The sequence below is a fragment of the Myxocyprinus asiaticus genome, chromosome 24, assembly GCF_019703515.2.
Source record: "Myxocyprinus asiaticus isolate MX2 ecotype Aquarium Trade chromosome 24, UBuf_Myxa_2, whole genome shotgun sequence".
Taxonomy (NCBI): Eukaryota; Metazoa; Chordata; class Actinopteri; order Cypriniformes; family Catostomidae; genus Myxocyprinus; species Myxocyprinus asiaticus.
The window spans coordinates 12,871,568-12,887,513 of record NC_059367.1 but is presented as its reverse complement, the minus strand read 5'-3'; the positions used below and the strand labels follow the sequence as shown (position 1 = coordinate 12,887,513).

The 15,946-nt window shown below is 42.5% G+C and overlaps 1 protein-coding gene across 2 annotated transcripts in view; it reads left to right on the top strand.

The window, feature by feature from the left end:
* Positions 1-15,946, top strand: part of LOC127415252 (FAS-associated factor 1-like) — a 131,519-nt gene that overhangs the window by 27,496 nt on the left and 88,077 nt on the right. For both annotated transcript variants that reach the window (XM_051653927.1, XM_051653926.1), the window contains exons 5-6: positions 14,051-14,142; positions 14,558-14,649. In XM_051653927.1, the coding sequence (XP_051509887.1) occupies positions 14,051-14,142; positions 14,558-14,649 (184 nt within the window). The remainder of the gene's footprint in view (positions 1-14,050; positions 14,143-14,557; positions 14,650-15,946) is intronic.

Below are 15,946 nucleotides of genomic sequence, written 5' to 3'. Positions count from 1 at the left end.
CTGAAGCAGTGTCAAGAAATGACAGTTAATTAGGTGGACTCAAGGAACAGTGCGTACAGTCATCCGAAATGAAATATGTCTTGAACACGCACTATACATTGTGCAACATTTCATATCCGCTTGAACGTGACCACTGAAGCGCACCTGTGAAGCGGGTTTGATAAAGTCAGGTCAGGGAGCATTTCAATATAAACAACAATTCCATTCACTCCAAACACTGCACAACATTACGACAAGCACTATAAGTGAACAGACCAGTACTCTCAAAAATCCCTTTTCTGCCCTGCCAGCTAGACAAAAACGGCAATGCAGTAAACTAATTCTTCATATTTCATCATCTTTTTCTGACTAAAACCCATTTTGGGTTGTGTATAACATCTGTGTGCATCATACTTTAATTTGTTTGTCAAACGTGAGGATATCTCGTTTACTTGCAACTATCTGCCTAAAAATAGATAGCTGCAAGATTTTTAATAACCATAAGATACAATGCCATATTTCGGCAGATTTTTTATTTATTTTTTCTTCCTCCCCTTTTCTCCCCAATTTGGAACGCCCAATTCCCAATGCACTCTAAGTCCTCGTGGTGGCGTAGTGACTCGCCTCAATCCGTGTGGCAGAGGACGAATCAGCGCATCTTATCACGTGGCTTGTTGAGCGCGTTACCTCGGAGACGTAAGGCGTGTGGAGGCTTCATGCTATTCTCCGCGGCATCCACACACCTCACCACACGCCCCACTGAGAGCAAGAACCACACATTATAGCGACCACGAGGAGGTTACCCCATGTGACTCAACCCTCCCTAGCAACCGGGCCAATTTGGTTGCTTAAGAGACCTGGCTGGAGTCACTCAGCATGCCTTGGATTAGAACTCGCAACCTCAGGGGTGGTAGTCAGCGTCAATACTCGCTGAGCTACCCAGGCCCCCTCGACAGGATCTTAATCATAATCATATTTTGGAGTCAACTAAATTAATAGGCCTCTCAATTTTTTAATTTGCAGAAATGTGCTTCAGAGCTTTTATTTCCTTAATATTGCCTTAATCCATCGCCTCTTAAGAAAAGAAGCAAAAGTACAATAAAAAATGTTTGATATCGCAACAGGAAAACAGTTTTAATGTCAAGTAAAAGTAAGTAGGCTAAATGCATTAACTACGCAAATACATTTTACAGCATTTTTTTAATTAAATAATCCTATTACATTTGGCAGTCCCAATAAATGGTAATACTGAGTGAAATCCAGGACAATGTGTAGCCCAGGTCTATGATAAGAAATATCTTTAATATCTTCTGTCACAAAACAAAACAATATCCTACTTGATAATATTATGTCATGCCATTGTATATTCATCTCTCCAAAACTGCACAGAACTGCCGTGTGTTCAATGTAAGGAGATGCGCTATTCTTAAAGAGACAGTAACCATGTTTTAAGAGATGCTTACATTTAGTCATTTAGCAGACATTTTATCCAAAGTGACTCACAAATGAGAAAGGGACACAACATTAATCATACTGACAACAAATTATATTGAAATCACTTATGTGTATTGTGCAAGTATAGGACACTTGATCTGTTCTGTGTTTTGCAGTATTAATATTTAATTTTAAAAATAATAATACAGTTTGATATATGCAGCGTTTACTTTTGGCCCACTACCCTCAATCAAGTTTGATTTTTGGCCCTTCATAGGAAAAAGTTTGGGCACCTCTGTTCTATATGATCAGGCTGTTCTTGAAGAGGCAACACATGATCAACACAGATTTGTTCTAAGAAGCACATGCCACTTTGAGCTGTAGAGCATCTAGAAGGATGGCCCATGCAACTGTTACCCACAATGCTGACTTGCTTCTCAAATCTGTTTTGCTTTTGTCAAATAGGCCATGATAAACATTCTGTTTGATATTATTAATAGCTTTTTTTTTTTTTTTTCTAAGAAATTATTGGAGTGACAGCCCATATCTACCTCAAACCTCAAACAAAACAAGGCTTTTCTTGGTAGATTTCGATATGAGCTTTGATTCTTGGTATGACACAAGCCACTGAACCACATGCTGTCTCTCATTTTCTGTGAATGAAAGTAGAATCTTATGTCACAGCGAAGTCAACAGGAAGAGCTCTGTGGACTCTGCTGCTGGGGTGTTTGGCACTCTCTCAGTAAGCCACACAAATTCAATGAAAAAGTAAGACAATTGCTGCTGTAACTGGTCCACCCAAGCTACAAGAATCCCCTGAGATGTTATTTGTTAGAGAAATTAGAAATCACGTTTGGCACCATTTTGTGATGCATTATTAAAATAAATTGAATTGCTTGTAAGGTTTGATTTTTTGATTAAAGGCATTTTATTATCTGCTTTCTGCAGTTATTAATATGGAATTGTTGGAAATTTACAATTATTTAGGTGCTACAGAGGCTGCATTGTGGGTAGTAACAAGGGATAATAAATCTTTGGTGCTCATGAGCATCATGCAACTCTGTTGCAACTCAAAGTCTCACTTTTGTTAAGAAAGTTTTTGTCTTAAACTTGTTGGTTGTAATAACCAAGAAACATTAAGTATCTTTATAAAATGGAAAAAAAGAGCTTGTACACTATATCCAAGAAAAAAATCCTACAAAAATCTTTAAAAGTGTGAAATGTGTAAAATTGCTCCTGGGCAAAAAGGTGGCCTCTTAATAAAGATTTTTGTACATTATATTTCTCTTGGATATAGTTTGCAAGCTAATTTTCCCTTATGATTGATTGTCTTTGAGAATACAGACATCATTTAGGAGTACTCAGAATCTTTAAGTGTTTGGTGCACTAAAACATACAGCTGATGCATTAAGAATTGTTAGGACTCATGTGCGCCGATAGGAGACAAAGTCAGGCCTCTACACTGTCATAAAACCTGACTGAGGCCTGTAGGAACACTCAAAGCCTGATAACACAGAATCAGCCACCTAAATCAAACAAAGGGAGTCCAAACAGACTATAGATCCCGTCAAGCCTTGCTCACATTACACCTAGGTGTGAAATTCTGAAGGATCGAACACTCAACTCCTATTGGATGAAACGTGTGACAGAACGTGTCCCTCAACCATGATGTCATCAAGAGTACAAAACCCCGGAGATTCCTCCTAAGCCTTGCTTCCAGCGACAGTATTCACAGTGTCTAGTTGCAGCCCTGCTGCTCCCAGGTGTAGCCTCGCTGCCCAAGGAAGTAACGTACGTACCTGAACTTTGGCCATACAATCTCCATCTCGCTGGACGTGCCGAGATTCTCCGTGTTCCACCGAGCACGCTAACGGATCCGAAGGAGACCGCTGAGCAATCCGTGTCTCACCCTTTTGCCTGCGGAAGTGAAGAAAGAAGATTTCTCTTCCTTCTTCAACTAAGTCCGCCAACCTGCCGAGAATCAGCCACCGTACCACCAGATGACAGAGCGAGGAAATGGCCTCCCGTCATCACCCGAGCTTCGAGGAACCGAGTCAGAATCAATCGACGGACGAACACACATTCTGCATGCGTCCTCACGCGACTCAAGTATGAGGTTTATGTCTGGGCAGAGATAGATTATTATAGTGGGTAATTCTTGTGTATCAAGATTATTGCTTGTACAGTTTACAGACTGCTGAATCCGCTCATTGCTGTTAATAATACTCAAGGTATTACTGTGAATTACTGTTACCACGTTGGGCTGTTTGTGCAGTACCGCCATCAAGGATGAGACTGGCACACTGAGTTTATCCATTTAAAGAACCATTGACCACGGCTTATCTGTTACCATATCTAATCATGTTACTGTTTAGTTTGTAATTGTTTGTCTAGTGTGTGTAAAACTATCGTAGTTTTTAGTGTGTTTATAAATAGTGCTTCACTTGTTTTAGAGTATTATTTTACTAATAAGGTTACAGCCCTCAACAATACATTCTCAGCACCACACCCTGTCAAACGCCAGCCTCCTGTATGCAGCTCTTCTGTCTTTATGTTCTCTCCTCTGACTGACACTGAGGTCTCTAAACTCCTCCTCTCCAACCACCCCACCACCTGTTCCCTTGACCCCATTCCTTCCCACCTTCTCCAGGCCATCTCTCCATCCATCCTACCTGCACTCACACACATAATTAATACATCTCTACTTACAGGCATTTTCCCCACTACATTTAAACAGGCTCAAGTAACCCCGCTACTGAAAAAACCTGCACTTAACCCCACACAATTAGAACACAACAGACAAGTGTCTCTCATCCTATTCATGGCGAAAACACTTGAAAGGGCAGTTTTCAATCAGATCTCTGCCTGTCTCTCAAAGAACAAGCTGCTGGATGACAATCAGTCAGGCTTCAAAACTGGACATTCCACAGAGACTGCCCTACTCTCTGTCACTGAGTCGCTGAGACAGGTGAAAGTTGGATCCAGATCATCCGTCCTGATTCTACTGGACCTTTCTGCAGCCTTTGACAGTCAACCATCAGATCCTACTCTCCACCCTCTCTACTCTGGGTATCACAGGAACTGTGCTTGACTGGTTTAATTCCTATCTCTCAGGTAGGTCCTTCAAGGAAGCCTGGAGAGGTGAGGTGTCCAAGTCACATCAGCTACTTAATGGGGTACCTCAGGACTCAGTGCTTGGCCCACTTCTCTATATATACAACATCACTGGGACCCATCATTTAAGCACATGGTTTCTCTTACCACTGCTACGCCGATGACACACCGCTCTACTTGTCTTTCCAGCCCAACGACACCACGGTGACTGCTCGAAATCTCTGCCTGTTTGGCAGACATCTCGGCCTGGATGAAGGAACACCACCTGCAACTTAACCCAGACAAGACTGAACTCCTTTCCAGCCAACCCTGCAGTTGAACACAACATCATCGTACAGCTGGGTTCAACTACAGTAAACTACATGTCCACCTTCCAAAACTGTCAGATATCTAAGGGTAACCATCGATAACCAACTAAATTTCACAGACCACATCTCAAAGACAGCACGATCATGTAGATTTACACTCTACAATATCAGGACGATAAAACCCTTCCTCTCTGAACATGCCACACAACTTGTTCAGTCACTTGTCATAACTAGACTGGACTACTGTAATGCTCTCTTTGCAGGCCTCCCTGCATGTGCAGTTAGACCCCTGCAAATGATGCAAATGAATGCAGCAGTATGTCTGCGCAATTTACACCACTCTCTTCTCTGGCTGCCGGTTGATGCACGTATCAAATTCAAGGCTCTGATGCTGGCATACGGAACAGTCACTGGATCTGCTCCAGCATACCTAAAATAATTTCTGCAGAGCTGCGTTCCCACCAGAAGCATGTGGTCGGCTAAGGAACGGCTCCTTGTTGTACCAACACAAAGAGGCACCAAAACAATTTCACGGATTTTCGGTTTCATCGTGCCACGTTGGTGGAAATACCTTCCCAACTCCATCTGTGAAGCTGACTCACTTTCTGTCTTCAAAAAATGGCTAAAGACACATCTTGTCCATGAGCACTTAACCAGTCACTAAATAAAAATAAATCAAATTAAAAAAAAATTCTTGTTGCACTTTAATCTGTCTTGAATACTGCTATTCTGATGCTAGTGAAACTTGTAATACAGCACTTTTCATACCACTGTCTCCTTAAGAACAATGTATTTCCCAGCCAGGTCTCCTAAGCAACCAAATTGGCCCAGTTGCTAGGGAGGGTAGAATCACATGGGGTAAACTCCTCGTGGTCGCTATAATGTGGTTCGTTCTCAGTGGGACGTGTGGTGAGTTGAGCGTGGTTGCTGCGGTGGATGGCGTGAAGCCTCCACACGCACTGTGTCTCCATGGCAATGCGTTCAACAATGCGTGGGTTGACTGTCTCAGAAGCGGAGGCAACTGGGATTCGTCCTCCGCCACCCGGACTGAGGCGAATCACTACACGACCACGAGGATTTAAAAGCACATTGGGAATTGGGCATTCCAAATTGGGAGAAAAGGGGGAAAATCCCCCAAAAAACCCCCAAAAAACAATGTATTTCTATTTTGTAGTTGCTTTGGATAAAAGCGTCTGCCAAATGAATAAATGTAAATGTAGTTGGATGTCAGAAGTTTATCAACTGCATTGTATTGATTATTAAATGATATTATTGCATCAATAAACATTGTTATACTTTAACGAGAAGTGTTTTGGTATTGTTCTGCATGGACCTGTGCCAAGGGCTGGCAGGGGATGTCACTGCTCAGATACAAGCCTTCTTTGTTTACCTTTTGAATGTCGATGTTCTCCGGACATTAACTTTCCTAATAGAACAATCCTATATTGAGACTGCTATACTGTCTGGTTATTAGTCCCTGATTCCAGGGTGGTGCCCCGGCAATATTAATCCTTGTTAATATTCTATTGATTTTGATAATTGATAGTTATCTTTGATGATTGTTGATTTGAAGGATTAATAAGCTAATGTTGATTCTAATCAGTGTTCTGTTGATTTTAATAATTATTGCTAATAACCAAACCCACTCCTGAACAAAGCCCCAACATTAATGGTGCCCCATGTGAGGCATCCTATGTGCCATTTTTGTCATAGTGTGTATGCATATGAATCCAAAGTAATGACTTGAATCATTAGTTCAGAGTTTGGTTCTGTTTGACGATTGACTTCGTTCACAACTTGCCAAGCTGGCTTTCTCTTTTGGTAACCGCCAGTACACCTGGAACCGTTGTCCATTTGGATATTCGAACTCCACAGCCGAGTTCAATATCTTCCTCCATAAGGCCATGAGTGACGCCGCTGCCCACGGTAACCTCATCTATGTGGACGACATCCTCATGAGGAACCAGACCTTTGAGGAACACTTGACCGAGATCCAACATGTACTTAACCGACTCTCCACCGCTGGAGCCAATCTTGCTGGAGCCAATCTTGCACTAGCCAAGGGCCAGTGGTGCTGCACCAAGGTTGAGTACGTGGGTCTAAGAGTGAGTGCAGATGGCTTCGAACCCCAAGCTGGGAGAGTTTGAGCCATCCGTGACATCAAAGCTCCGACAGGTTTGTCAGAACTCTGAAGCTTCCTAGGTGCCTGCAACTACTCCTGACAGTTCATCGAGGAATATGCGGAGATGGCCAGACCCCTCACGGAACTATTTCATAAAGACAAAACATTCGAGTGGGCTGGCTGAATGCCAACACTGTGATTGTGAAGGGCAACCGAGCCCAGAATCCTTACTTGTCACCACTCCGCTGCTCCCATCAAATCATCGTTACTATGATGAGAATACCTGCGCAGACCTCCCAAGGGTCTAGGTGGATGGCTGTTCATTCCGCCATGACAATCAGACTCAGACGGGTGCCGGTATTGTTTGGTTCAACCGCCACATCGACAAACCAAACTACTACCGACTGGGCAATAAGACAAGCCAGTACGTGGAGATTGCAGCAGTGCTCATTACGCTTCAGCAAGCCGCCAACTGTTGAGCAACTGACGATCTGTTCCGACTCAAACTATGCTCTTTATACTTTTATCTCTCATTTTTCCACATAGAAAGAGAACGGCATGAGGAACGTGAGAAACAAGGAAGTCAAGCACTCGGAACTCTTACTGGCTGCAACCGACTTGGGAATTACAGTGTACTGGAAAAAGGTCATTCCCAAACCTCCGGTCCTGACAAAGACAGTAATGACGAAGCCAGTCATCTAACCAAGCTAGGCGTGGAAAATGGCTGGGAGTTCTGAGACAAGTTGCTTCCAATTACCCAAAAATGTGCGGTTAACGCAGTCACCCGTCGGCAGGCAAAAGAAAGCCGAGAAGACCCGCAGACCTGCCCACAGACTCTGCATCTGGGACGGAGCAAGACCCGGCCATCCAAACTGTCCGACAGAGGGTAGCAAACCCTGCAACACAAGGGGCCTCTCAAACCCCACCATGTGTGTCGGAGGAGCTACATGCTCTCCTTCGCAACCAGCCATGTCTTAAACTGGAGAAAGGTTTGTTGGTCTATACCTAAACCGACCAGGGACCAGCTCACTGGGTTGTCCCAACAGATCATAGGGGAGTGGTGTTAGCCCACGTTCATGAAGGCCACCATGGTTACAAGGCCACCCTCAAGACCCTCCAGCAAGTCGTTTATTGGCCACCGATGCCCCGCAACACCTGTTCCTATGCCAAAGGATGCCTGGTCTGTAGCCAGTTCCAGCCATCCAGACCACTGGATTGGGCCCCACTCCAGACCGGAGGGATCATGTTCCCGTGGTCCCACCTACAGGTGGATTGGATTGGACGAGTCCCCAAGTCCTCACCAAAAAAGCACCTCCTCACGGTTATCTGTGCTTTCACCAAGTGGCTGGAATGCCTCCCTGCCCCTAACGACGCAGCCACAACAACTGCAGTCCTGCTGCTGAACCATGTGTTCAGCCGCTGGGGGCTACCCCTCTCCGTTGATTCGGATCGAGGCACCCATTTCACCTCAAGTGTCATGACTACCATGTACGGAATCATAGGCATGGAAGTCAACTTCCACATCCCGTATCATCCCCAGTCATCTGGGCAGGTCGAACGTGCCAACTGCACCATTATCAACATGCTTAAAGTATGTGAACAGCAATGGCAGAGATTGGGATGTGAAACTCCCCTTGGTGCTGTTGGCCATTAGGTCTACTCCGCACCATTTCACAGGAGTCACATCATTCGAAATAATGACTGGAAGAGAAATTACCCTTCCGCTACACCTTCTGTACTGCTCCGAAGACGTCAGCGTTGTAACCGCCTATACGGCACACCAATACGTGATGGACCTGCACGACCATCTTCGAGCCACATTCACGTGGGCCCAAAAGAACTTGGAAGCCAGCATCAAGGGATCCAAAGCCTACTATGACAGGAAAGCTTCTCACCGCGAGTACCAATTAGGCGACAAGGTACTCTATTTCAGGTTCACCAAACCGGCAGGAATCTCTAAAAAGTTCCTACCAAGTTGGTCAGGCCCCTTCGAGATAGTGGGAAAGCTCTCACCAGTAGCCTACTGCATCAGGGCCTCAAAACCAAGCCAAACACCAGCATACAAATGGGTCCATTTGAATCAGATTAAGCTCTTCAAGCTGTTTTCACTCCAAAGGGGAGAAGACGCACCACAGTAGCGCCATAAGGATAGCTGCATGCCTCAACCCATCCTATTGGCATGCACTAACTCCTAGTACCACTCCACTTTCATACAGTAATCAACTCTAGTTTTTTTCAGGATAAAAGTCTTGTAGATCCTCGGCATTCTCCTCAGCCTACGAGTCGCCCTATCCAGTGATGTGGTCGATCTCAGCCCGCCGACCGGCATTGTCCAAAGAGGGACATCTGGCCTCTTGATCACCCGTTGCAACCTGTACACCCAGAGAATCTACATACGTTTAGATCCCTAGGATGTATACTGCAAACACATCCGCCTATCCCCACGATTTACTGAAGGCAGGCTAAGCGGAACCCAAATGCATGACACAGTTGAACATGCCAAGCATGTTCACACCCTTGAACAATTGCAGAAATTCCTGTTGACTGAGGAGGACCTCAGTAGCCAGACATGACCAAAATGATTTCTTGGTGGCCTGCTTGCCACGGCATCCGCAATCAAGTCACTGTTCTCCATTGTTCTCTCAGCTGCCAACTCTGTCAGCATCAGTGCGCTTCAAAGGCACATGGGTGAACTCAATTAGGAAATGCCAGAAATGCAACAGAGACTCCTCCTCCAATAAGAAAAATTACAGGGCCTGGGTAAAACCCTTCAGGGTACTATAGTCACTATAAATTTGCACTCTGCTCTTTTCAGTAACTCTTTGCATGCTTTAGGGACTTTGTCAGAGGTTGTCAGAGAAGACATAGCTTGTGTGCATACCGTTAGAGATCTAATGCAGGACCTCATCAAGGAAATTAGCTCCTCAGTCAACAGTCTGTGTGGTGGAAGGATTCCAGCTTATCTGGTCTCCCTAAACCTTGTCGAACAAATCCTTAGATCTGCTACTACCTCCGTTGTGCAACCTTCACAGATACATTTGGCATATAGTCTTGGCAGTGCAATGCCAATCTATGTAAATCCTCAGAACCTCAAAATAGGATTCATCCTCAATCTACCCATCAGAAAGGCAGAATATATACAGACTGATGTCTGTATAGAATGTTGGTTTTCGGGGAGGTAACACACATTCACCTCAAAACACCACCAACACCACCACGATGAGGACCCCTCGCTCTACCTTCTCCCTAACTTAAGCATGTGTACCAAGACAAAGGACATTCTTTGGGTTTATCCAAGCAACCCCTTTGTTGAGCGGCAACTAACTACCTCTGCGGCCTAAGAGCCGAATCCCCTGAACAAAAGTGTTAAGGTAGCATGTCTGTCAAAGATGAAGGAACAGAGACAAAGGTAGAGTGAGCAGGCAATCGCTGGCTTGTTAACACACCAGCCACCGAAGTTCTAATCTCATACGACTGCCATGATACAGCCACTAAACTAATGCTTCCAAATCAGACGGTGTTCTTAACGGTTCACCAAGGAGCCACCGTGCACATTGACGATATTGTCCTCCATCTCATTTGAGATCATGGACGCATTTAGAGGTCACAACCTCATCATTGACAACACCCTTCAACAGCAGCTTCAGGCTGAAGGAATGAAATTAGTAAAGTTCAGTCTCAAACCGACTGGCTTGATCACTATATTTCCTAGTCACATAAGCAGATTGTCATCTTACCAAGAACATCCTATCAGTCTGGTCACCCTCGGGCTCCTCCTTAGTGGTTGGATCATCACAGCAATTATTGCACACGCCATGTACAGATACATTCAAAACCTACAGGCCAGACTGGCTGCGTTTTACACACCAGTCTGAGCCCATCCCACAGGTTAACCCCAGTCATTTCCAAGGATAAGCCTTTTAACCTCTAACCCTCCTTTCCTTTCCTCTAACCCCTTTCCTCTAACGTTTTGGTCCTAGTATCCATTGTCAGGTTCTACTATGATTTTGTGTTATGACAAAATAACAGCAAAGGATTGTGTTAAGGTTAATGCTGTGCCTACCTATAACTTGGAATATTTGTCTTCATGTGTGATGAATGTAGTTTTAGATTTAGGTAGAAGTTCTATGCCCAGATGTGCCGCAGTCTCTGCCCAGACGATAAAGCCTCTTTGAACTCTATGAACTATATGGCCTGTGCAACTGTATTCATTTCTATCAGGAAGACACGGACGGCGTAACCCACAGGTTACTGTTAACCTATAGCAACTGTTTGGCCCTTCAGTTGCTCTAAAGACGCTGGACAACAACCAACTCTTCAGACCAAAGGGGGGAATGTTGGGCCCTTATCTGCTCAGATAGGAGACAGAGGCAGGCCTACACACCGTCGTAAAGCCTGATGGAGGCCTGTAGGAACACTCAAATCCTGATAACACAGAATCAGCCGCCAAAATCAAGCAAAGGGAGTCCAAACAGACTACAGATCCCATCAAGCCGTGCTCACTTTACACCTAGCTGTGAAATTCTGAAGGATCGAACTCGCAACTCCTATTGGTTGAAACGCACGAGGAAATGGCCTCCCATCATCACCTGAGCTTCAAGGAACCGGGTCTGAGTCAAACGATGGATGAACACACATTCTACCCATATCCTCACACTCAAGTAAGAGGATAACATCTGGGCAGAGATAGATTATTATAGTTTGTTATTCTTGTGTCAAGGTTATTGCTTGTACAGTTTTCAGACCGCCAAGTCCGCTCATTGCTGCTAATAATACTCAAGGTATTACAGTAACTTATTGTTACCATGAATGAGATTTGCTGTGTTGTCATCCAAACACATTGGGCTGTTTGTGCATTTCCACCATCGTGGGTGAGACCGGTACACTGAGTTTATCCATTAAAGAACCAATGACCGTGGCGGACGGATTACGTTCCGTTCACCGTGTCTCTGAGTGATAAAACTAACCATTGCTGTCTCTCCCACGATCGCTAAACCGGCTTCGGTGCTGTCACCCTGTTCTCTCTCTCTCTTGTACTAACCGCACACACACGACCCCTCACAAGCATACCCGCACACGTTTGGCGAACAGATAACTTTGTGATAGAGCCCAGCTTTGTCGCTAAGTTATTGTACCAGTGGAGATGCGTTAAATAGGCAAACGCCATTAACCAGTCTCTCTGCCCACATTCACGGCCACATTCTCTGGCCGGAAACCTCGTGTGATGTATTCTCCATGAGAGCCACGCCCGCCATTTTGTGCACTCCTCTCCTTACACACTTACACACACACCCATTCACACAAACACAAACACACATACACCTACCCTCCTCTCATGTATTATAGGCTTTTCTGTTACCATATCTAATCATGTTGCAATTTAGTTTATAGTTGGAAGTCGGAAGTTTATCGACTGCATTGTATTGATTATTAATTGATATTATTGCATCAATAAACTTTGTTATAGTTTAAAGAAAAGTGTTTTGGTATTGTTCTGCATGCACCTGTGCCAAGGGCTGGCAGGGGATGTCAGTGCTCGGTTTCAGGCCTTCATTGTTTACCTTTTGAATGTCATTGTTCTCCGGACATCAACTTTTCTAATTGAATAATCCTATATTGAGACTGCTATACTGTCTGGTTATTAGTCCCTGATTCCAGGGTGGTGCCCTGGCAATATTAATCCTTGTTAATATTCTATTGATTTTGATAATTGATAGTTATCTTTGATGATTGTTGATTTGAAGGATTAAGCTAATGTTGATTCTAATCAATGGTCTATTGATTTTAATAATGAATAATTATCTTTGATAATTGTTGATTTGAAGGACTAATAAGCTAATGTTGATTCTAATCAGTGTTCTATTGATTTTAATAATTAATAATTATCTGTGATAATTATTCATTATTGCTAATAACCAAACCCACTCCTGAACGAAGCCCCAACAGAACGATGCCTTTCTTTACTTTATTAAAGGGTTAGTTCTCCCAAAATTGAAAATTCTCTCATTTACTCGCCCTCATGTCGTATGACTTTCTTTCTTTCTGCAGAACACAAACGAAGATTTTTAGAAGAATGTTTCAGCTCTGTAGTTTCATACAATGCAAGTGAATGGTGGCCAAAACTTTTAAGCTCCATAAATCACAAAGGCAGCATAAACGTAAGCCATATGACTCCAGTTGTTAAATCTATGTCTTTAGAAGCGATATAGTAGGTGTGTGTGAGAAACAGATCAATATTTACGTCCTTTTGTACCATAAATCTCCACTTTCACTTTCACATTCTAAAAGTGAAAATTAAAGTGGGGATTTAAAGTAAAAAAGGATTTAAATATTGATCCATTTCTCACCCAAAGCGATTGCATCGCTTAAGAAGACATATTAATCCTCTGAAGTTATATGAATTACTTTTATTCTTTACAAGCGATATGATACGTGTGGGTGAGAAACAGATCAATATTTAAGTCCTTTTTACTATAAATGTCCACTTTCACTTCCACATTCTTCTTTTGTTTTTGGGTTTTCGAATTCTTCATGCATATTGCCACCTAATGAGCAGGGAGGAGAATTCATAGTAAAAAAGTACTTAAATATTGATCTGTTTCTTACCCACACCTATCATATCAGTTCTGATGACATAGATTTAACTGCTGGAGTCTTATGGATGACTTTTATGCTGCCTTTATATGCTTTTTTGGAGCTTCAAAGGTCTGGCCACCATTCACTTGCTTTGAAAGGACCTACAGAGCTGAGATATTCTTATAAAAATCTTCGTTTGTGTTTAGCAGAAGAAAGGGTTAGTAAATGAAGAGAGAATTTTTCATTTTTGGGTGAACTATTCCTTTAAGTATAACTAGTACACATATTCCAACATGCACAAAGGTTTGATGGAAGAAGGTAATGTTTGTAAAATGTGGCATTTACAAACAATAGAAATTGTCAACTTGTCTCCTGAGCTCGCTAATGTGGAGTACCACTGTGTGAAATAAACTGGTACCCACAGCCTATGTAAACTAGATATGTACTGCCTTCTTGTGGTGATGTGTCGAACTGCAGTTAGCCTTTAATCTTTCTTTCTCTCTATCTCTCTCTGCAGGTGAAATTAAACAGGTTTTAGAGACTGAGCTACAGGTGCCTGTGTCTAAAATGCAGTTAAAAGGCTGGAAGAGTGGAGACGTGTCTGATAGTGTAAGTAGTGCAGAAATCACGTTATTGGCCATTGGTCAGTTTGTGGTGTTCAGATTAAACCTAATTCACAACTTTGGTGAATTTGAAAAATTATGGTAAATGTTAATGGTTATCAGTTGTAGTTATTATTATTTTAGTAGCACTTTACAATAAGGTTGTTGTTGTTAATATTAGTTAACATGAACTAACAATGAAGAATAATTTTACACTTTTGGCTAATGTTAATTTTAACACGCATTTTTAACATTTAAAGCTGTATATGTGCACATTAGTTAATGCATTAAGAAACTATTAGCGAGCAATTGTATTTTCATAAAGTCACATCTATTCAGAATTAGGCTGTAGCTTTTGTAAGTTAGAAAGTTTAGTAAATTGGCAACTTCACAAATATAGTTTCCCTGATTCTCTCTCTCAGATGGTTCTTAGGAGTTTACACCTGCCCAAGAACAACAGCCTGTATGTGCTCACCCCTGATATTGCACCTTCAGCCAGCACCAGCCAGAGCAGGTACGTCTGTATGCAATTTTACCAACAGGCCACATGAGTTCAGTACATTATCAGTTTTTTCTTCTCCAAAGCATAGAGTTTTCTGCACTCTCACAGTCAGTGTTTATTACAGGATGCAGACCCACCTTTCGAAGGTGCCTATATCTGTTTCTGTGACACTTGCAAATATATGGGCACCAGCTATTTTTAACGGTCAGAGTTCTCACTACTACAAAATCCCATTTAGATGAGCTTGCTGACGTTATATTCTCAGGGTTGAGAAGATACCGGCTCACCACTAGGTGGTGGTGTATGTCCACGTTTTGCCACTGTGCCTGTGCCCTGAGCACTGCATAAGCAGCCTTTAGCCAATTAATTTGGTCAGGTGGCAGCTTCCCTTTGTTCATGTATTTAAGTGTTTATTTATTTGCTTATTTATGTTTATAGAATAGATCTACACTGATTAATTCAAAATAAAATTTACATTTGGAAATAATCTTAGTTTGAGGATTCTAAAATGTCTAAAACAAAGAAAGATTAAATATTTATCATTCTGCAATAATTCTAGGTTACTAATCAAATGTAAGTAAATTTGTGACATTTAACCTTGATACCTCTTTTGTACAAAAGGCCAGATTTCCTTGCTTCCATTGAAGCACACAAGATGGCCTTTCGAACATTTTAAAATCATGCTGGCATAACATGGATCGTCAGGTTTTGCACAAACTTTTGGAGACCATGCTAGCTCGAGTGCATGCTGTCATTAAAGCAAGAGGGGTACATATTAATAGTAAGAAATTTGTTCAGTTAAACCTTTCACTCTAATTGTTATGCTGATAATATGAATTATAGTGAAAAATTGCAAAATAGAGGCATTTTCACTACAGGTATTACTGGACATTTAAATCGCACTGTACATTAATAAAAAAAAAATCGCATAGCAGGTATGTTCCAGAAGAGGTGATTTATATTGCATTCACAATGGTTAGAAGAAAACATAGCTGATCTTCACCCAATCAGTCATTTTTAAATTAGCAAGAGATTTTTCAGGAACGGTGTGATTCAAAAGTTATAAATTAAAGTAACTTCAATAGAAAGGGCTGTGTGTGTTTGTAATATTGATGTGCATGTGTTTGTGTGTGTAATTATGTGTGTTGATTAGCACTGCTGTAAGGCCCTGCGGGAGGTGATGATGATGCCGTGGAACGGCTGGCTTTAAACTGGCATCTCTGTCAGTTTGTGTGGACACTGTACTCTAGAGTGCGAAAACATTTGAGCAAAGGGCTTAATGGGCTGTAAACTAACATTGTGATAACAG